The 21,835-nt window shown below is 54.5% G+C and overlaps 7 protein-coding genes across 7 annotated transcripts; 4 read left to right on the top strand and 3 right to left on the bottom strand.

The window, feature by feature from the left end:
* Nucleotides 1-515: 515 nt before the first annotated feature.
* HMPREF1541_09120 (uncharacterized protein) lies at nt 516-2,075 on the bottom strand (the record flags this gene model as incomplete). The annotated part of the gene is made up of 1 exon (XM_008713795.1): nt 516-2,075. One exon carries the CDS (start codon nt 2,073-2,075, stop codon nt 516-518), a length of 1,560 nt encoding a protein of 519 aa, XP_008712017.1.
* Nucleotides 2,076-3,304: 1,229 nt separating this feature from the next.
* On the top strand, nt 3,305-4,555 carry HMPREF1541_09121 (uncharacterized protein; the record flags this gene model as incomplete). Its single annotated transcript, XM_008713796.1, has 1 exon — nt 3,305-4,555. One exon carries the CDS (start codon nt 3,305-3,307, stop codon nt 4,553-4,555), a length of 1,251 nt encoding a protein of 416 aa, XP_008712018.1.
* Nucleotides 4,556-5,380: 825 nt separating this feature from the next.
* On the top strand, nt 5,381-6,940 carry HMPREF1541_09122 (uncharacterized protein; the record flags this gene model as incomplete). The annotated part of the gene is made up of 3 exons (XM_008713797.1): nt 5,381-5,635; nt 5,680-6,140; nt 6,190-6,940. The coding sequence occupies 3 exons, from the start codon at nt 5,381-5,383 to the stop codon at nt 6,938-6,940; spliced, it is 1,467 nt and encodes a 488-aa protein (XP_008712019.1).
* Nucleotides 6,941-8,512: 1,572 nt separating this feature from the next.
* HMPREF1541_09123 (uncharacterized protein) lies at nt 8,513-10,428 on the top strand (the record flags this gene model as incomplete). Its single annotated transcript, XM_008713798.1, has 3 exons — nt 8,513-8,722; nt 8,773-9,417; nt 9,472-10,428. The coding sequence occupies 3 exons, from the start codon at nt 8,513-8,515 to the stop codon at nt 10,426-10,428; spliced, it is 1,812 nt and encodes a 603-aa protein (XP_008712020.1).
* Nucleotides 10,429-11,126: 698 nt separating this feature from the next.
* HMPREF1541_09124 (uncharacterized protein) lies at nt 11,127-15,532 on the top strand (the record flags this gene model as incomplete). The annotated part of the gene is made up of 2 exons (XM_008713799.1): nt 11,127-15,167; nt 15,221-15,532. 2 exons carry the CDS (start codon nt 11,127-11,129, stop codon nt 15,530-15,532), a joined length of 4,353 nt encoding a protein of 1,450 aa, XP_008712021.1.
* Nucleotides 15,533-16,179: 647 nt separating this feature from the next.
* Nucleotides 16,180-17,132, bottom strand: HMPREF1541_09125 (uncharacterized protein; the record flags this gene model as incomplete). The annotated part of the gene is made up of 3 exons (XM_008713800.1): nt 16,180-16,311; nt 16,432-16,623; nt 16,695-17,132. 3 exons carry the CDS (start codon nt 17,130-17,132, stop codon nt 16,180-16,182), a joined length of 762 nt encoding a protein of 253 aa, XP_008712022.1.
* Nucleotides 17,133-18,072: 940 nt separating this feature from the next.
* On the bottom strand, nt 18,073-18,708 carry HMPREF1541_09126 (uncharacterized protein; the record flags this gene model as incomplete). The annotated part of the gene is made up of 1 exon (XM_008713801.1): nt 18,073-18,708. One exon carries the CDS (start codon nt 18,706-18,708, stop codon nt 18,073-18,075), a length of 636 nt encoding a protein of 211 aa, XP_008712023.1.
* Between the last annotated feature and the right edge of the window lie 3,127 nt (nt 18,709-21,835).

Raw genomic sequence — 21,835 nt, forward strand, 5'->3', positions numbered from 1 at the left:
GCTACGCGCAACGGATTTCACATGCAAAGGGATGTGGTGAGCGCATGCTAGAGTGTTAACAACTTTACTCCGTCCTTAATCGTCTCCAGGCGCCGGAGGGGGTCCAACACGCCAAGACTCCTACCAAGTTATGGATCCAGGCAGGCGGCACCAGCAAGGTCCACCCTGTAGGAACGCAGCAGATATCCCTTTATTGCTCGCTGTTCATTACACTTCACTTCATTGACCAGGAACTGGTCCCATCGGAGTCGAGTGTGGCATCAATATGTAAGCGGCCTGGCTGGCTACACTTGCCTTCTACAATGTTGGCGTTCCATGAGGTGGGAATACTCTATTTGATCAGTCTAGAAGGAATTAGCGCGTACGTCGCAAGATCGTTGACGAAGATGCATCAATATTCTAGCAGTTGGAAATATCAATATGTGTTATTGGATGTCTAACCAGCGCCCACTCATCCAACGCCTGCTTTAGGATCGTCATGTCATGAATCTGTGAGGGTCCTTCTATCGTTGCTCTTACAAGAGCACCAAACCACCACCGAGCACCATACCAAGCATGACGACGCTCGAGATTGCCCAACTCTGCCACTCAAAAGGCATAGGACGCAGGTTGCTGCTCGCCACGCCACTAGAGGTAGCGCTAGAACCGCCCGAGCCAGTCGCTGACAGTTGGAAGGTGGCGCTGAATGAAGTTTGCCCGCTGCCAATATCACCCGTGGCCGTGGCAGTCACCTCGTCGCTCTCGCGTGGGATGCCGGAGAAGCTCTGTGCCACAGATGCGGCTGTGGCCGTGGCAGTGACGCCAGGGATGCCACTAGAGGACCCGATAGCCTGCACTTTGCCGTTGCTGCCCGAGGCATTGAAGTTGGTCTGCGCAAGCCCAATGTTCTGGTTCTCAAGATCATACACAACATACGCGCTGCGGAGGAAAGAGTCTCCAAACAGGATTGGGTTCTGGCCGGCCTGTTCGATAGCGAACTGGCAAGCATCTTTGCCATCGTGAAACTTAGGTGAGCGGCCACTCTGAGTAATGATGGGAACTACAAACTCCGAAAGCGGGACTTCCACTGTTGGACCACCATCTCCGCCGAAGCTGAAGGCGAACTTGAGGTCATCGTTGGCGAGCTCACAGGGGACAACGGCTCCAAGCTCATTGCTCATTGTGACACCGACGCCGTTGTAGATGGCCGTGGCAATATCATCGGGTAAGAGGGTGTCAGTGGTTCCAGAGTCAAGGATCGCAGGGACAGGAGCGGAAGGCGACATGTCAGCGTTGTTGCCGCTACCTGTTACCTTGAGGCCAGTCCAGGCGACAGTAAAAGAGGTGATTCTGTTCGATTGGCTGTCAAGCTGGATGGGCAGCGCAACGAGGTCACCGGTGAACTTATCGGAGTCCACGCCACCAAAGAGAATAGAGCCAGTCGAGGAGTCCAAATCGTCTAGCCAGAGCGAGTATGACCTCGACTCAATAAAGCCCTCGCTTTGCAAAACGTCAACGATGTTTGGGTACGAAGATCCCCCCTGCGCAGCGAGCGACTCATCAGCGCTGAAGCCTACGCCCATGATGCCAAGGCCAAGGCTGTTCAGACTCGTCGCCGCCGCCATGGTCAGGTTGGTTAATTTTGTGTTGCCGATATTGAGAACATCTGTAATATAGGTTCCGCCAATTTTTGTACCGTCAACGTACTCGATCTGAAACTCAGGCAGGTCGGGCTCCGAGAAGGTGCTAGATGCAGAAGCATCATATGTTCCGGCTGGACAATCTTGCCCTCCGTCCTGCTGACAGATTTGAGCGTTATTAGAGGGAAACCATATGTCGGAGGAGCCCGTATCCAGTTGTAGCGAGAAAGGCTGTGGAGGAGTGCCAACGGTGACGTTGATGAGGTATAATGCGAGCTCATTATCAAGGCCAGCCAGCACAGTGTTCTGTTGTCTGCGGCGCAACGGCGAATCGACCGCACTGACTCGTCGTTTGTCAAACTTCATGCCCAAAGTGTTGGGCCCGGGCACCGCAACTGCCACAGGCAGGAGGGATAGTAGGCAACTCGCTGCAACGACCGTCGAAAGAGACCGCATGGTTGGCGAAGAGGGTGTTGAAATGCCGATGGGTGAATTGTACAACTTGGTACAGCTTGCGAGTGCTATGGCAACAATCAATGTTGCGGAAAGTGTTTCGGATAGAATCACGGTGGAGAGGTGCTGACAGTAGCTGAACCAAGAGAAGAGCCGGATCGGCGAGCTCACAATGCGACCCAAGATTGCTAGGGAAAAAGCGAGAGAAAAGAAGACGAGTTGCGCCGGCGGAATGAAGCTACATACTTAAGTTAAGGTGTTGCTGCGGCCATGTATTGTGTCACCCACCCTCCGTGCCTGCCGCGTAAATTGAAGTGATCGTGACGCAGTGACGAAGCCCACTAGCCTACGAGTGACAAGGCCTGTGGAGCCCCCACGGCAAAAAGCTTCAAAATGTCTTGTTTGCTGTACGCGAATGCTTGACTGCGTACGGGGCATGCACCGAGGCTGTGCTAAACGCCACACATCGGGGTCCACAGCAGGCAATGATTACAGCATAGAGAAGGATGTGCAGAGCCGCAGCGACTCATCTTGCGTATCTGCGACGAACATGCTACAGGACACCCGTCTCAGTATGCAGAAAGGGGGTAGAGCGTGCGCGTAAGACCACGTCGCTGGGCGTGAGAAGCGGAAGACCAATCGGTGGCTGTCGGGCCAATTGTTTCAGCCGTCTACCATTACAGCTGTGTCGCGTTCAGGCTTCGGGTAGCGCTGTTGGTGGTGGCTAATTCCGTGGCAGAAGACGCTTGTGGCGGCTAATCGTACAACCTTGCAGTTCACCTCACAACGTTTCATGACCTCTTGTTTAGGTCTCCGTTCCGACATACGGGAGGAAGTCTCTTTGCGATGGACACCGTCCTAGTAGGACCCGCTACAGGCGTGGACGTCGATTTGAATTACGACAGCGATACTTGTGGGGTCCGTATCATCAGATGTTCCAATGCACTCGTGGCTCGTGGCCGATTAGTCATTCGCAGCACGTGATGCCAGATTCTTGGCCGGGATGAAATGTCGAAAACAACAACCGCCCTCTCCATCTACATGATTGCGTTGCCTCTCTGACGGTCAATCAGACTGAGGTTCCCATTGCACAGACAATTATCGTGTTGCTTTTGATGAAGACGTACAGCATGGATAAGGAACAGTCCCTGATGCGCCTGACTAGGCTTCTCAGGTAGGAGGGTTATCGTAAAGTGTTGCAAATTCCTCTCGATAGCTTGATTTTACACACGATGCCGAAAAAGCAACGACATACCGGTCAACCGGCACCGACTACGGCCTCTGCCTTCGACAATGAGAGTGGCCAGGTATACGTCAAGGCACAGGTTCGAATAAATTCCCGCCACCATTCGGATTGGATTGGCGAGCTGAAGACTCCAGCTCTTGCCCGCCGTTCTAATCCAGCCTCGGGTACTGGTACTCGGACACTGGCCGAGATTGCGGCCTTCCAAATCGCACAGCAATTCAGAGATCTCACGGCCGACCATTTTGCCGCTCTTCCATGGTCACTGGTGAGAAACGTTTGGGAGCAGGTCTTGTCAAGCCACAGGGAAAGCCTGCATACTTGGAGGGTACTTGTGGCTGCGTATCCCGTGGAAATGGCTGTGTCAACACACAGATATCATCTACACATTCGACAGCCTTCGCTGCCGCTAGAGTCGTATTTTGGTGGACTTTCCTCACAACCGGTGAACTGGTTGACATGTCTTCGTATATCGCCAAAGGAGACACGGACGGCAGATCTGGTGGCTGTCGCAAACATCAAAAACCTTGCCATTCTGGATCTTTCGGACGGTCAGAATGCCATTGACATCAAGACCTCATCTTTTAATGAACGAGTGATGAGATCTTGGGCAGAAATTACCCAGGCCCGCCAGGGCTTTTGCTACCTAAGAGTTCTGATGCTCGGATGGCAAGACGTGGACATGTGGCTATTCAAGTATCTACCATGCTTCCCGTCCCTGTCGAAAGTCATCATCACCGACAGTCAGCACCTGACCCAGCGCAATCGCAGGGAATGGGAGGCCGACGCCTTGTCAGCCGGCTACGAGGCACGGCACGCCAAAAGGAGCGTCAAAAGCCTTCGATCAGTACTGGACGAGCCGCATTACTATCGCTGCGCCGTATCCGGTCTACTCTATGAGGACCAAGGGCAAGCTTCGACATCAGCCAGTACCTCGCAACCCAGTGCCAAGCCTCAATTGCCCGTCCTTGAATGCTGGCTGGGAAATCCCAGGAAATGGACGCATATTCTGGAAGACTTTCCTGGCACAAGGACCATATATTTTGATCGTATAGCGGAACGTCAAACGAGTTCTGCCGGTTTGGACACCGTCATCCATCCTCGGATCACAGATGTTACAAAACGGAATCGACAGGTTGAGAGTGGTGCATCATCTCCACCCTACAAGCGCGTTCCCAAGGCTGCGCCGAAACCAGGGAAGATTCCAGGACTTGCTGACATGCTCAGTGGGCTAGCTTAAGCGGAACGTGTCTAGCTGGGTCTTTGCACTGGTCGGGGATCAACCAGCGAACGTCCATGCAGAAGAAATGGCAATTTAGGATGGCTACAGACGGCCCGCATTGTCGGGCACCGCTGGAAATTGAGGCATTAGCATCAGAAGGTAGATGCATTTACGTACGTATCGAGTGAACGACTTGCCAGGACTTGCATCTAGCTGCCTGGCTGGTGCCTGTACAAAACAGCTTTCTATTCATGTTGAAAGCGTCAGTATTCTCGAGGAGCCTACCGAGGTCCATTGTAAACACATCGTAGGCCAGCATCACGGCCACTTATGTTATCAAGCACAGTACTATAGCTTTGGTGGCTACGAATTTGAATACGTCTTTGGTGGAGCTGATGATGTATCTGCAGGCCACGGAGCCGCAAGTGCCCGCAGTCCCCACAAACGTTGGACCCTGCCTTGTGGAATTCCTGCCTCCGAGATCAACGACACCCCTCCTCCGCCACGCGATTTCGTGATCTCTTCTGCACGTGTCCTTGGCCAAAGCCGCCCCCCGATAACAAGTTAGACGACTTTGCCATGCTATTGTACTGATTGCAGCTCTGCGCAGGCTCACGGCGAACTCTTTGCCTCGCCGACAGCTTGCGATAGTCCCTCCGGAGCCTCCGCTCTCACACCACTTGCCCAGCTTGACACTGCGACTCTACTGCGAAACGCCGATAACGAGCTATGTCCTCTCCGAAGCCCATACCAATTTCTCCTGCCAGTTCGTCAGACTCCTCGCGTGCAAGAGTCGAATCACATTCCCCTCCGAGGCGCAACCCGTCACTAAGGATATCGCACATGCCGAGTGCTGCGTCCCAACACAGACAGTCCTTCAACGAGCTTAGAGGCGCACCGCCCAGCCCAAGATCCCAGAGGCAGCCCTCACTCTCACAACTCGCAGTGCAAGAACTCATAGACAATCCTCCAAGCAGAAATGCCCCAGATCCGCGGTTTGCAGGGCGGGATTGGCGGACAGTCAAAATTCAGGAACTGACCAGCCCTGAAGACCTGAAGTTCGTTGAGACCGACACACCAGTTGAGACTGCTACGAATGTATGCGTCACCTTGAATCTTCGGGGCATTGCTGACAAGTTTAGCTTCTAATTTCATCTGGAGCTCCTGTACTCCTCATACGCAATGGGCCAGACACACCAGTCATCGGCACTTTCGACTACAGAGACCTCAATGCATACCTCCTCATAGTCATCGGCCTTGCACAGCCGGACGAGGATCACATCGCCGACTTTGCGGAGCTCGCCCAGAAAGCCCGGGAGGGCAAAGCTATCCCCCTACGAAGCATCAAAGACTGGGGAAAGAAAGAGCCGCTAACGTTTCTACCTGGCAACTCTGACTTGGTGCGTGCCATCGATACATTTGGAAAAGGATTACACCGGATAGTCGCAACGGATACGGCCGGCAATGTCACTGGCCTTTTGAGTCAGACTCGCTTGATTAGATTCTTGTGGGAGCATGGCAGACACTTCCCCGTCATTGAGCAGCTCCACTCTCAATATCTACGCGATTTGAAGATCGGCTCCAATTCTGTCATTGCTATCAAGTAAGTCATGATTGTTTCGTGGGAAGACCGTGACCTGACCGAGCTACAGCGGAGACAAGCCTTTAGCAGACGCCTTGACACTACTTCTGAACGAAGGAGTATCGTCACTGGCTGTTCTCGACAATTCATCGAACGTGGTCGGCAACATTTCAGTGGTTGATGTGAAGCTTCTTACAACATCGTCCTCTCTGCCACTCCTCAGGAATACGTGTATCCATTTCGTTTCCTATATCCTCTCCAATCGGGGCATGGAGAATGGCAAGGATTCTTTCCCAGTCTTCCACGTTACCCCGATGAACACGCTTGCGCACATTGTGGCCAAGCTAGTCGCAACAAGGAGCCACCGTTTGTGGGTCACGGAGCCGATATCGCCTTCGTCATCTGGACCACCGACGCCGTCTCTCAATACCGCGACACTGGTGCCTACATCATCGCATTCATCCTCGCTATCAGCAGGATCTGGACAACATCATGCCGTTCCACCGCCCGCACTCGCGGCTGATCCTGGTAACGTTGCTGATGCTTCTCCGAAAACACCATTCATTGCACCCAGTGGACCATCGATCTCGGCAAATTCGATGCCGGGCGCGCGAATCAGTGGCCGGCTTGTGGGCGTGGTCAGTCTGACCGACATTCTCATCTTATTCGCACGTGCCGGTGGCCTTGATGCTGTCGATCCACACGAGATCCGAGCACGGCGGAGGAGGTCAAGCTCAAGCAGCGCGCGACCCAGTATCGATTTAGGTGTGCGACCGAGGCCATCAATTGACCTGCAGCGCAAACCTTCTGGGGGCGGATGAGTGGGCTCACAAGCCGCCTACATGACTTTGAAACGACACCATGGCCGAGGCGAGTGAAGATGAAAGACAAGGAGTCAGGGTTCGGAAGCGTAGAGCTATTTGCAGTTCAAGTGTCTCTTTGGCGTCACAGATACCTAAAGGCAAAAATTCCACTCAGAAATGCCCTTCCAAGTTGTAGTATCCAATGCAGGTAGGTACAGAACTACAGTAGAGATGCGGGCAAAGTAGCCAATCATGATTGAGAAGACGCTCCATTCTTTCGCCAAGTTCGAACCTCGACTTCAAAACTTCCGTCGTCAGCGATGTTTGGCCATCTCCTTATTCATGGACACTTCCGATTCCGTCCATGTGGCCTTCGCGGCCTCCGTGGCCGCATCAAGTGGCTGCTGGCAACCACTAGCGTCTGCAATCCGGAGTCTCAAATTGCAATAATCGACCGCCGACCGTTGTGCCAGCCCCAATAAGCGCCGGTGCCCGGACCAAAGAAGTGCAAGTAACAACCTGATTGTCTGCTCTAGTTCTCAGCATGTGTTTTGATTCCTGACTACTCCCGTTTCCCCGTTTCTCCAAAGTCAGCAACCGCACCGTGACCTGCATGTATTGCAAAAAGTGAATCAATGCGGCCGTACTGAGCCCTAGCTGCGCGCCACCACCGTGAGCAGAACACTAGATGGCAGGACCAACTGCTGAAATCATTTTCTGGTGCGATGGGCTCACGGATGGGAATTTACTCAGAGCCCATGACTTCTTGGCTCTCACCAAGAGCAGCAGCTCGCAAGAAGAGAAATGTGTACGTGTCTCAACGGTGGGTTGGGAGGCTTGGTCGGAATCAGGGATTGCGGGCGAGAGGACAAGAACGGGAGTAATCGAGAGAAGACTGCTGCACTAAGGGCGACCAGCCCGAGCAACTCGTTGGCAAAGTGGTTGTTACCATCGTCCCCCATACCGAAGATCCTCACACACCAGCTCACGATAGAATTGACCAGCAACCATCCTCATATAGGTGAAAAGTCTGATGAGCACCCGCCAGCTGGCCTCAGACGTGACACGCAGCAACCGCGAAACACCAGGGAGGAGGCCAGCGGAAGGTATCCGCAGCCACCTGATTTAATGCCCAGCGGCCCTCAAATCTCACAACTAGTCAGATGCCCACTGGAATCGGACTCGCAACTCTGTCTGCTGCCACCCTCGGTGGACACAGAAAAGATCTTCCTCGGTGCAGTACGTCTGCAAGCATCTTCCTCGCCCACATCGCGGGACGCTAGTTGGCACTCCGTGCGGCCTTGTAGCCTGGCGACGCGAGTGAAGGCGACGCCTTCATTTCGGTTTCCTCCAATAGAGCTGCCCGGATCTCTGCTTCTGCCCAGCCAAGGTTTCCCTCCTCCTCCAGCGACACCCTCCAAGCTGATTCGACGTGCGACAGACGAGTCGACCTCGTTGCCTTCTCTTACCACATGCAAGACTACATCTTCTGAATCATCGGCCACAATGGGAATCTGGAAGCATAGGCATGCGCCGTGTGGCTCTCCTGAGCTTGAAGACTTGAGACCAGCCAGCACTCAGAGTGACGCCATGTCTTCGGTGAATTCGGCCATCAGCAAGCCGTTCAACCTCATGACCATCGATGAACTTCTGGAAGCCCTTCCTGAATGCAATCCAGCTGCAGTCCAAGAAATATGGATGCCCGAGATGCGGAAGAAGTTCGAGGCCACCAGAGCCATTGTTCAGAACGCCGAGGGCCGTAATTTCCAGTCCCATGAATCACTTGTCTCGATGGAAACGGTATGTACGCGCCTTTCACAAGCTGCTACCAAACTAATTCGCTCATGTAGGATCTCAAGAACATCAACGCGCAAGCCCAGAATGTTTCAGCTCTGTATGAGAAAGTTATCAAGTCCGCCGAGCGCTTGGCCGAGATGAATGTCGACACCCTGACCCAGCTCCTTGAGGAGGCCAACGACAAAGTCAACATTACCAATGCTGGTTGTCAAAAGCTTCGCTCAGAACTCGAACTGAAGGTTAAGGAAGTCGCGGCTGCACAATACAACGTCCAGGCGGTCGTCGATTCCATTCGCGACGTCTTGAACAAGGCACTGCAGTATCCACAGAACTGGGACCGTGTACAGTGTCAGAACATACAGCAAGTTCTTCAAGACTACCCACATGATCCTGATCAGAAAGGCCCTTCAGCACTACGCATCCGGCAGCAGAGCTTCCTCCAGCTTGTGGCAGATTTGAGAGAAGCTGAGGGCTGCGTGGCTGACCTTCGCGCGCTTACCCAAGCGCAGGGTCGGCTCGTCGAAGAGCAGTCTACCGAACGTGAGAAAGCAATGGCTCGACAAGAGGAGAGTATGCAGACTATCGACACTCGTGACCACGAGATTTTGTTGCTGGACCAGCGCAACCGTGAAATGGAGGCGAAGCTCGAAAAGTACCAGGTCGCATTGCGCCTTGCTGACAAGGATGTTGCTCACAACGTAAGCCTCCCTTGTCAATTCGACCCTACAATATTCCAATGCTGACAGCTGTAGCGATCGTTGCAACAGCAGCTACACCGTGTGTCTCAAGAATGCGACAAACGCCTAGAAGAGAAAGATGCAGCATTACTGCAGATGCGCCAGGATTTTGAGTGTGTGCAGGAGCAACTGAAGACTGCTCAGGTCGACCTCCGGAACGCCAACACCACTCGAGCTCTCATCGCAGGCCAAGCCGGTCTCAACAAGCCTCGACCATCTCTGCCAAGTAGCTACAGCTCGTTCACCCTCAATGTTCGACATCTGTCGGAGCACACAGAGGCCCCGCGACCCCAGCAAACCTACAAGATCCTCGGTCCCCACCCTAAGCTTGTGGAGCCGCAGCAGGCGGATGTGGTGGTTTCTCAGCCTCCCAGAGATTTACGCAGCCTGGCTCAGCCAGTGCGTAGCCGACACCTGAGTGGCCCTTCCGAAGAATCGATTACAAGACCTCGCCGGGCGAGCCTCGACAGTGGGAAGGTAATTTTCGCTCGACCACACAACGAAACAAAGCCGCTACCTAGCCCGCCAACAATTGTCGCCAGCATTTCTCTTGGTAACCGCTCTCATCAGACAGAATGCTCCGTCCCTTCGGTCAGTCCGGAGATGGTCCCAAATATTTCAGCTCCGATGCACGATCAAGGTCACGGGCACTCACCTCGATACCACATGCGTGATTACCACTGGGACGAGACCCCACCATCCGGGAAGCGCATGCTCAGCTTGATTGCGGAGGCCTCCCATGAGGGCAGCAGTTCGCCCGAAAGCAACAGCGCAACCAGCAGTGAGAAGAACGCTTACCGTGGCAGCATACACGCCTTGGAACTACTCAACAGCCAGAGTAGCCCAGCTGAAGATAGCCCGGAGGAGCCTGTCATGCATGCGTCGTGGTCTGAGCCTCATAGGCGTCGAGGTCTGCGCAAGGTTGCCTCGGCCGAGATGGATGTGTCACAGCTGTATCATCAACACCTTTGATGGCTTGATCGAGGTCGGTGTAAGCTTCTGCCTTGTCAGAACGAATATGTGAGGTGGGCTTTCCGAAATGAATCATGTCTACTGCGCAAGTGGTGTGATTAGGAGCCTGTAAAGGCGCTCTACTTGACCTATGGTGTCACCACTGAAACTCTCCCACAGTTGAGATAGACGAGACAGACAAGAAAGCAATTTGTACTTCCCTTACTTTGGTTCGCTGGCATCAGTTCAAGTTGCTGGCTTGACCGTGGGGGTATCGGGTACTGGAGCGTCCGGGGAATAGCAGCACGGTATCGCCTAGCGGGATCCACTCTAAACAATCCCGTTGTCCAGTCGCGGCGGCTGTGCGCTACGTTCCTCTTAAGATACCTGCACACGTCCATCGCTGCCTGTGCCAAACCACTAGTCTAGCGCTCAACGAGACTGAGCCATAAACAAAATCAGATTACGTTTCAATGAGGTTACAGCAGTTGAGAGCATAATGTTGGACGGCTCCCGAGCGATCACTGTCAGACCATGGGACCGCTCGTTTCCTTACTTCCCAACAGCCTAAGTCAGGTGAGCATTGACCGCAGCCGATGACACCAAAACCTTCGGTCACTGTGTAATTGACCTGCGCGACCTTTGAACCACGCTCTATTGAATAGTCCGGGTGACATCTGCCTCTGCTATATCCGCACCACACCCCTCCGCCTCACACCATGTCGACCCTCGACAGTGCCCCTCGAAAGAGCGGCAGTCGCAAATTGCAGAAGCGGAACAGGCCGAACCGAATGCCTTCATCCAGAATGCCTGCCAGACTCAAATTGGGCGACGATGCTCAGGACGATGTCACCGCCCCAGATCGAGGCTCTCAAGCCGCCTCGCAGTACATGAACATGAACCAGTCTATATTCTCCATGATCGCAGCCGCGGGTTCCAAAACAGATTTCAACACTCGCTTTGATGACTCCAGTGACAGTGAGGAGGACATACAAGAAGAAGATGAGGTCGCATACGAACAGCACGAGACCCAGGACTCGACTACGGCCGCGCCCTCAAAGTCTCAGGACGCAGGCAGTGAAAGTACTGCACTAAAAAAGAAGAAACGGCTGTCAGACAATAAATTGATGCAGTCGCTGCCTAAATTGTCCTTGAGGCCTCACTCACGGAGAAAGCCATCCTCTCACAACAGCCCCTCCCCTTCGAGCGATGGAACTACCAAAAGCTCCAAGAGCAATCCCCGAGAAGCCCCTGTTATGAGCCGGCTGCTCACCGCCGAGGCCGCGCTTGAGGCCGCTGATGAAGAAGAAATGCTCGCATCCGGCCAGAAGTCGACTCGAGCCCGCGGCGACTCGTCACCCGCGACTCTCCTGGCCAGCAGATTGATGGACATTTTCGGTTTCGAAAAGCCCGAGACTGTGGTTGCCGAGTATCAAGCCTGGTTGCTGCAGAGTGTGCTCTTGCAGGGATATCTCTACATCACCAAATACCACATCTGTTTCTACGCTTATCTACCCAAGAAGTCCAACTCTGTTGCGAAGAACGGCTATCTGTCGAAGCGAGGGAAATCCAATCTGAAGTACAATCGGTATTGGTTCATTCTTAAAGGCGATGTGCTATCCTACTACGCAGATCCGTCAGCCCAGTACTTCCCCCAGGGAAATATCGACCTACGTTACGGCATATCTGCTGCACTCTCCGCCGACAAGGACAAGCAGAAGGACTGCAAAGATTTTTCTATCACAACTGATCACCGTACCTACGACTTCCGCGCCGACACCGCAGAGAGCGCCAAAGAATGGGTCAAGTCTCTTCAGAGAACCATTTTCCGCTCTCACAATGACGGTGATAGCGTCAAGATCTCCTTGCCAATTCAGAATGTCATAGATGTCGAGGAGAGCCCGGTCGTGCAATTGGCTCATACCATCAAGGTCCGGGTGATCGAGAACGATGCCTCCTACGCAATCGACGACTACTATTTCTCATTCTTCAACAACGGCCCTGACGTGCTCAATGTTTTGGCCGGCCTTGTTCCGGATATGTCCATACCTGACGGGCAAGATCCGGGATCTCATTTGGATGAGCGCAGGGCACGCTCCCCAGGCGCAAGGAAATCTCTTGATATGCTTGGTGCCCCGAGAGACCGATCTGTTACTCCTCTACGGGAAAGCGTACGAGCCACCCTGATGCCATTCTCGGTCGACGACAATGGTAAAATGTCTCCTAGAATGAGCGGCGAGTTCAGCCGGCCAAGCAAGAGCCCTGGAAGACTAAGCCTCGATGCTGGCTCCCTCGAGTACGGTCGTGCCAGCTTCGATCGCGGCCGCCGCAGTCCTAGCACAGGCAGACTTGATGTAGGCACAGACCGTCGCAGTGGTAGATCGCCACTCGCACGTGTGCACGATTCTCCAGAGTCACACAACCAGATTGCCGATAATGCGACAGACTCTTCTGCTCCGCCTCTCTCGCCAAAGGCGGAGGCCCAGATGTCAGCCAGTCAAATCCTTACCAGAAGCGATGTTTTTCACCAGCCTAGAGTCCAGAGAATGGACACTGTCCCATCAGTATCAACAGACCCTACAAGACGATCATCAGAAATAGAGACTACGCAGTCTAGCTCTCCAAAGCAAGAAGCGACACCCCCGATCCCTATCCGAACGAGGCCAGCGCCCAAGGAACGCGTAATGTCCCAGGACTCCGACTATTTCGAGGCCCGCAACGAGCACTCCCGAGAACGGACGTCCTCTCCAACCATTCAGGATCTGATGAAAGTAGGCTCATATCCCTTGCAACGTGCTGGTGTGTTTGCTGGGTACCTCAAAAGCAAGTCGAACCGCATGAGCAAGCTACTTGCCACAGAGTCCATGTCTTATCTCGAGAAGGTGTCCGGCATGTGGGCTGGCAATCGCAAGCATTACGGAGCGAATGAAACTATCCTCTCCGATGATAGAGACGTCGATCCCGAAGACGAGGAAGCCAACGTTGGCTTTGGCGACCGTTTCCGCATGCACTTTGCTCTGCCACCCACAGAGAAGCTGCAGGCCACCTACTTCTGTTTCTTGCACCGCGTTCTACCTCTGTACGGCAAGATCTACATCAGTAATAGGAAGTTTTGCTTCCGCAGCATGCTTCCCGGCACCAAGACCAAGTTGATCCTACCATTGAAGGATATTGAAAACGTGGACAAGGAGATCGGTTTCCGCTTTGGTTACCACGGGTTGGTCTTGGTCATCCGTGGCTATGAGGAGCTCTTCTTCGAGTTTGCGGGCGCAGAAAACAGAGATGACTGCGCTGTGACCCTCCTTCAGAGTCTCGAGGCTGGGAAATACATGGAGGATGACAGCACGATCCTCAACCCTGATGAAGACAGCGCAGCGCTTGCCAGGGACGAGCATCGTCTGCTCCAGGAGGCTCGGAAGACCTCGACGCAGATTGAGAAAGAGATCGATGCCCCAGATACGGACGAAACGGTCTACAAGCACGACGAACCTCCTCCGATCTTGTTCGATGACCCGCGTGTGTCTATCATTAATTTTAAGCCGGTTTCGTCGTTGCGCGTTACGTGCTTGACCATTGGCTCTCGCGGCGACGTCCAGCCGTACATTGCGCTTTGCAAAGGTCTGCTAGCCGATGGCCACCAGGTCCGGATTGCCACTCACCGAGAATTTCAATCTTGGATTGAAGGCCATGGCATTGAGTTCAAGCCCGTTGAAGGCGATCCAGCTGAGCTGATGCGTATCTGCATTGAGAATGGTATGTTTACCTACTCGTTCTTGCGCGAAGCTACATTCAAGTTCCGTGGGTGGATAGACGATCTCCTGGTCTCTGCTTGGGAGGCTTGCAAGGGCTCTGATTTGCTGATCGAGTCTCCTTCCGCTATGGCTGGCATTCATGTCGCTGAGGCACTCGGCATTCCGTACTACCGTGCATTCACCATGCCGTGGACTCGCACTCGAGCATATCCCCACGCTTTTGCTGTGCCTGGCCACAAGTCGGGAGGCGCGTACAACTACTATTCGTACGTCATGTTCGACAACGTCTTCTGGAAGGCCATCGCTGGTCAGGTGAACCGATGGCGGAAGAAGGAGCTCGGCTTGCGCTCAACATCGCTGGACAAGATGCAGCCTAACAAGGTGCCGTTCCTGTACAATTTTTCGCCATCGGTGGTTCCACCTCCTCTTGACTACAGCGATTGGGTGCAAGTGACCGGTTATTGGTTCCTCGATGAGGCCAGTGATTGGACGCCACCGTCAGATCTGGTGGCCTTTATCGAGAAAGCTCGTGCCGACAACAAGAAGCTGGTATACATTGGCTTTGGATCTATCGTCGTCTCTGATCCCGCTGGTCTTACCCGGACTGTCTGTGATTCGGTTTTGAAGGCGGATGTTCGTTGCATTCTCGCCAAAGGCTGGTCTGATCGGCTTGGTGATCCTTCAGCAATCAAGACCGAGCTGCCTCTTCCGCCCGAGATTTTCCAGATCAAGGCTGCACCACACGACTGGCTGTTCAGACAAATGGACGCCGCGGTACATCATGGTGGTGCTGGCACAACAGGCGCTAGCTTGAGAGCTGGTATCCCAACGATCTGCAAGCCTTTCTTTGGGGACCAATTCTTCTTTGGCTCTCGGGTTGAAGACCTAGGCGTCGGCATTTGTCTCAAGAAAGTCAACGTGAGTCTGCTGTCGAGAGCTCTGTGGGAAGCAGTCAACTCTGAGCGGATGATTGTCAAGGCCAGGGCCGTGGGCGAACGGATTCGAAAAGTAGGACAGTCCCAATACTTCTATCGGAACATGCGTGCTAACACTTTCAACAGGAAGACGGCGTCCAGACCGCCATCCGCGCGATCTATCGTGATCTAGACTACGCGAAGTCGCTCGTCAAGACTCGTGCCGACCTTCAAGGCCGCCCGGTGCCCCAAGACGACGAGGAGGAAGGCGAGATCGAGGAGACTTGGACGTTCATTGGTGATGAGAGCGATGTCGATCTCCAGAGGAAAATGCAGGAGCTAGACGTGGGAAGAACGGGCCGCGGGCCAAGAGTCAGCATGGACCAGTTGCGATCGGTACAGGGCGTCGAACCTGTGAGGTCGGAGGGTCGCAAGAGTGGGGTTTTCAGTCGCTCATGAAGTGGGCACTTGGTCAGATTCAAATGCATGATCTGTGAGAAAGAGCACGAGAATTGAGGTTCCAAACCCTTGCAACACCATGTTTGCGCGAGAGTCGGAAACCGGTGAGCTTGGATGGGGGCTGAGCTTGGATAGGGCGGCGAGCAAAGGACACAAAGCCAGGAGGGCATGAATTGACGACCGTGACGACACAACAGAAGGCAAAGGAAGACGGGCGTTTCTTTCTCCCTGTGGTCGATTCGAGGAAGACGACCAAGGGAGGAATGTCCTGTGAAGCTTTAGTTGGTTTTGGGATAGCATATAGCAGCAATGCTAGCCTGGGCAGCAACAGCATAGAGAGAGGTGGTGAAGCGAGCTTTACATCATGGATTAATACTACCTAATTGGCCTTGACAAGACGACCTCAGATCACTTTTGACTTTAAGAAGCTGTTGTTTGTTGTCCTAGTGCTCGGTATGAGGTTTCGACGTCTGGGGGTTGCAGCTGAACGAATATATTTCACTGCCTAATATTCTTGGCATAACTATATCATCCATCGATACTCTTCCGCCTTGTATCACATAGCCTCACTCTGAGTTCCTGCCTTGTCTCTTCTTCTGCGTCCACTTGCCTATGCCTAGCTTCCCGCATGACCGAACAGTTTGAGATTAAACGATCTTATCATCAATCTCCTGCGGCGTCGGCACCGTCTGCTTGAAACTCTCCCTCGCCTCCAACTTATCGCTATACGCCTTGAGGTTGGGGAACTCGGTCTGCCAGTCTTGGGTTGGGAAACGGACCTGAAAAGCTCGTCACTTCTCGTCAGCCCGTCAAAGCACGAAGCTACTTCCACAATCTCTCCCCCCGTGACGCGAATTCCTCTGGAATCCCCCACAACTAAGAGCAGAGAGGGCACATACCTTCATATACCCCAGAACACTCCCCGCCGCAATATCCGCCAACGAGAATGCGTCTCCGACAATAAAGTCCTTGTGCAGCTGCGGGTCCTCTTCCCCGCCAACCCAGCGGCTCAACGCCCGCAGGCCGCCCTGGACTTTGCGCTGCTGCCGCCCCGTCCATTCCTGCGAGGGCTGGGAGCGCTGTTTCTCGAACTGTGAAGAAACGAGATCAGTGCATGCCATGACAGGAGATGGGAAGGCAAGAACGAGTAAAGGCAACGCACAAACATCAACACACAAGCATCACACATCCCATCCGCCACCACCTGCACCTGCTTGGCCAACAACTCCTGCGCTTTGCCTTCTGGGAACATGGCCGCGTACCCTTGCTCTCGTCCGTAATGGGCCTCGAGCCATTCGAGGATGAAGTGCGATTCGTAGACGGATGTGTCGGTCGAGGTGTCGATCAACACGGGCAGTTTTTCGAGGGGGTTGTGCTGGGGCGTGCAGGTCGATGAGTTCCACGGCACTTCGGTTTGGAGCGTGAAGGGGATGGATTTCTCGAGGAGGGCGATGCGGACTTTGCGCGCGTAGGGAGACCTAGTGTCGGAAGGGGAAGAGTGAGGATGGGTGGGTGATGGGAAGGAGGGGGTGGAGGAGAGAGGGAGAGAGAAGGGGATGGGCTGGGCGTACGGGGTTGCGGAGATGAGTGTGAAGCCCATGGCCGCTGCTGATGTGGTGTTGTATCGCTCTTGTCGTGTAAGTGATCGATCAGTTCAGGTTTATTCGAAGTTGATTGATGTAGCCAGGCAGTGAATGAGTGGAGCCGGTCTGGACTCTCTGAAGGAGGGCGGAGGCAGGCGGTACTCGGGGTGAAGATACTAGCAGTAAAGCTCTTGCTGTGGTTGTAGGCAGGGCGCTCTCTTCCGTAGGTGATCGATGTCTCGCTCCGTCAAGTTACAGGTCAATTCACAATTCGCAATTCCACAATTCAATATGTGCGTGAGAGATATCGCGCCACTGCTTCGTTTCGTCCCTCGGGAGAATGCTAAGAACGGGGGGCATCATGACATCAAAATCCCCGCCCGCCGCCACTGGATTGATTGCTGGAAGGGTTTCCGCGGACTCTCAGCCCGCCAAAGTTGGTGCTGCCGGGCTACCGTTGGGAGAAAGGCTAAAAGTTGCCTTGCTAGTGTAGAGTCGGGTAGTTGATTCTTGTATAGAGTTAGTCGCTCAATGGACCGATATGGAAGGTAGACATGTACTTCTGGCGCATGCGTGGGGAGGTGAATCTGGAGACGGTCACAGATGGATGGTGCTAGATAGGAGGCCAGGTGGGCTACGTGCGATGTGATGTCGGTGGACTTGCGTCTAGGTCCATACACTCATTCTCGTTTTGGATGCACGGAAGTGTGTAATGCATGACATCTCAAATATGAGTAGCATGGAGTCAACTGTAACTCTGACTTTTGAAAGACCTCTACTGCTCCTTAAAAATAAGGCTTTCTGCCTCCTGGGCTTGGTCCGGCAAAAGAGCCTGCCGATTTGAATATCGCACCCAAACCGCGGATCGAACGAAACCGAATCCCACATGGAGTACTCTCCCTCGCCAACTCTGTTCACGACTTCAAAAGCCCCAAGGAACCCGACTCCCTCTTTTATTCAAAGTCCCTCCCCGCCCTCCCCATCCTCAAACGCCCCACTCCTCTTCCTCGCCGCCTCCCTCTCGCGCACGACCTCCTCCCACTTCGCCCTCCCCATCTCCGCCGTGCGCCGCCGCTGCTCCTCCTTTTCGATTCTCTCTCTTTCCAGCATCTCGGCGATCCGCCGCCGCTCCTCCTCCTCGCTCAACCTCTGATGATGCTGCTCGTCTGTTTCTGACTCGGCCAGTTCCGGGATGGGCGAGTCCAGACTCTGGCGAGCGTCGCGCTTGGCGCGCCGGAAGTCGTGCTGCACGGTGTATTCCTTGTGGTGCTTGGCGAAGGCGGGGACGTGGGCGTCGAGGTAGCTGAGGGTTGAGGCCATGGGGTGCGGGGTCGCGATGTGGGCGTGTGTATGTGCGTGCGCGTGCGAGGGGAGGTGGATGGGGTTGGAGTGAGAGTGGGAGAGGGGGGTTGGGTCGGTTGAGGCGTGGGAGGGTTTGTGGTAGCCGGGAGGGGCGGCGGGGTTGGATTGGTCGGCGGTGTGGTCGTGCTTGTAAGGAGAGGTGTGATCATGCGGGTTGGCGTGGTCGGGTTTGGGGAAGGAGGCGAAGTGTGGATCGGAGGTTGAGTGGTTGGAAGAGGCGATGGTTGTCATACTGCTGGCGGTTGAGGCGCTTGCGCGCTGTTTGGCCCTTGGTTGGAGTCTTCAGACGGCGGCTGTGGTTGGAATGGGATCAACTTGGGGATAGATTCGCAGGCAGAAGAAGAAGCAGAGAACGAATTCTGAAAGGCGCAAAGAGAGTCTGGCATTGCTATATAGGACCTGCCTGCCGCAGCATATTGGCTCTCCTCGTGCTGGATAAGCCGTTCAGGATCGGGAAGGTTTGCTGATTCATCGCCTGTAACAGAGCTGTATGCAGAAGAGGGTTAGCTTCAGGAACGGGAGGTGCAAAGCAAAGTCTGCTGGCAACGAGGTCGGAGACTGCATGTGCGCGAGGACGAGAAGAAGGTTAAGAGTGCCAGAGAGAATGATGCACACACGGCTACGAATGGCTGAGTGAGGGGTTTAGTAAGTGGTTCACGAGGGGCAGGCGAGGTAGGGGTGAGTGGATGAGTAAGCCGGGCACAGAACCTGACAGGCGGTTGAGCCTCGGGTGTGCAAGATGCGCCTTTTCTGACCCCGAGCACCGGGAGCGGCTCGCAACGACCGGTGGCGCGTCGGCGAGCAAGGGACTCCAGTCTCCGGCATCGAGCGCTGCAGGAGTTCGGGCCACGTTGTGCTGATCGGGATCCGATCCAACGGCCGGGCGCAGTGTCGGTAGGAAATAACTGGGATACCACGGGCAAGTGACCGTTTTGAGAGCTTCCGCCGAAGTCTGGGGTTGATGACGAGGCGGTCAGGAATCACAGCCTCACAGCCTTGGGACCCCGCGAGACGCCGAACTACAACAGGCAACATGGACCGTGCTCGCAACGCGTAGCTCGGGGTGCGAGATAGATGTAGTAGGACGACCGTTGGAGCATCAAGTGGAAGCCGCGGATCGGTCTCGCGAGCCCTAACTGTTTCTTTAAGCGGCACCCGAGGCGCCCCAAGACAAGACGGCGGTAAGGTGGCTGAGCCTCTGATGAATGCCAATGCAGTCATGCTCAGCTGCATCAGGCAACAGGCAGCGTCTGAATTGGATCAGCTGAGGCTCTCTTTGGAATGATTATTCTTGTTGCATGCAGCATGCAGGCTGCAGGATGACTGAGTGAGATTCCACGTAGAGCCGCACAGCTGCGAGTCATGACGAGTGGCCGCGATAGGCTCTTGGGGCTTATACGAGGTTGGCGCAGGTGAGACTGCGATGCGAAAGGACCACCAGTTATTTGTGCGCTCCGCGATTGCTACACTCGGAATTGCCGTGCTGGTGACTGGCGAGGCGCATTCTGGTGCATGATACAGATTTGACACGAGTCACTGGTGCACGGTAGGGTCATCAAAAGTGGGGAGCTGGTTTGGTGCATCGCATCTCATCCACCTCATCTTGCGAGGTCCGAGCAGCAGAAATAGCATCACTAGATTGTCGACGTGTATCACGGTGTCGCCGTCAACGATCGCCACGATGGCGAAGGGCCGGTAAAAGTGCAAATTGAAGGGACAGATCGAAGTTTGTGGCTCTGATTGCAATTGCCTATCGCCCACTACTAGCAGCACCCAGCGGGTTGGCTCGGGGGGTCGGCGTTCTGGATCTGGGCGCGCCAAAGCACCCGGATCCACGTGCACGAGGCGCACCAGCTCTATCACTCCCCCTATCCCTGCCCGTGTTGGATTTGTTATTTCATAGCTCTTCCAAGATGGATCAGGCGACATTGGTGAAACTTGGGCATCCGGCAGCGAACGTCACTACTGCCGCATGAATACATTAACACACTGCTTGGGAACGGATGATCTGCGGGGGAGGTAATGGATGGGTTACATGGGTGACATGGGTGACATGCCAGGCCTGCAACTAAGTGCCGAGTCACCGATATGCTGGAGTGCAGGAGCATGCGGTGCTCCAGCTGAGGCAGACTGCTGTTTAGGCGGTGCGGATCTTCCATGCCTCCTGCCGTTTTCAGTGGCAGGCTACTCGTGCGCGATTGGCGGGCTCGCTCCACTTAGGCCACGGCTAGCCAGGGTGGCAGCGCTGGAGGCGTGCTAAGGGTTACTTGAAATAGACGTGCACCTAACTTGGAGCGTACTGGCGTGCCTATTCCCAGCATCTCACCTGAGGCGTAGCCTGCTAAGCTTCGCTCTCCCTGACAGTTCGACAGTCCCCCCTGGGTTTCATCTGCCGGTGCAAGTCCAATCATCATACACACATTGGCTCCACCACCACACGCTGTACGCCGTTGTTCAAGTCGCCGGCACGAAGCTTGCAGCGTGCAGTAGTTCCCGTCTACTTCTGACCCAGCGACATGGGTCGCACGGCCTACCACAGCCCGTGTTTTCCTTTGGGCTTCTCGCTGCATTCACCCCAAAAAGACCTGCGCATAGCGGTCGGCCCTGCAGCTCCGCCTTGCGCCGCTTGCCTCTATATTTTGTCTCCGGCCGACCACGCCATTCCCCATTGCACAAGGCTGTCCACACAGCCGCATCCACCTCATTCGCCCACTACCAAATAGCTAGCACCGAGGATCGACTAATCTCTCCCCTGGTACCTCCCAACTTCCTGCCTACTGGACAAGAATAACCCCCCCGGCCCTTCCTTCTGATTTGGCACCCAAGCCCTCAGCCCTGCCAATAGGCTAGTAAAGTCCCTCCTCGTCTATCCGTCTACTCGTCATTTCCCTCCCATTCACTCTATTCTTTCCACGAGACCCATGCATTGACACCTTCAAACAAATCTAATCTTTCCCTGAGGCTCAGAAGGGGGCGGAGACACACCCAAGCCTGCACCCAGCATTCACCTGGCCACGGAAAAGACTCCACCTTGAAACCTTTGCCCGGCCTTTCCACTCCATCTCTTGGTTCGCTCGTATCTTTCTTATAGTCCTACCTCCTAGCTATGGCTCCCAAGAAAAGGTCATCACCGCTCCCTATCAGTGCTCAACCCCAATTCCAGCCATCAGCACACGATTCCCATCACCATTTCGACCACGTTCATTCTTTTCCTCTTGCCACTACCCAACATCTGCCGGAACCTTCCACCACTGCCGCTCGTCACCAGCCAAGAGACTCGTCACTCTTTCACCCCTCTCTCCAGGCACCACCCGTCGATCCTTCTCTTCAACCACAGCATCCGCCCATTGCCGCGTCT

This window comes from Cyphellophora europaea, assembly GCF_000365145.1.
Source record: "Cyphellophora europaea CBS 101466 unplaced genomic scaffold supercont1.10, whole genome shotgun sequence".
Classification (NCBI taxonomy): domain Eukaryota; kingdom Fungi; phylum Ascomycota; class Eurotiomycetes; order Chaetothyriales; family Cyphellophoraceae; genus Cyphellophora; species Cyphellophora europaea.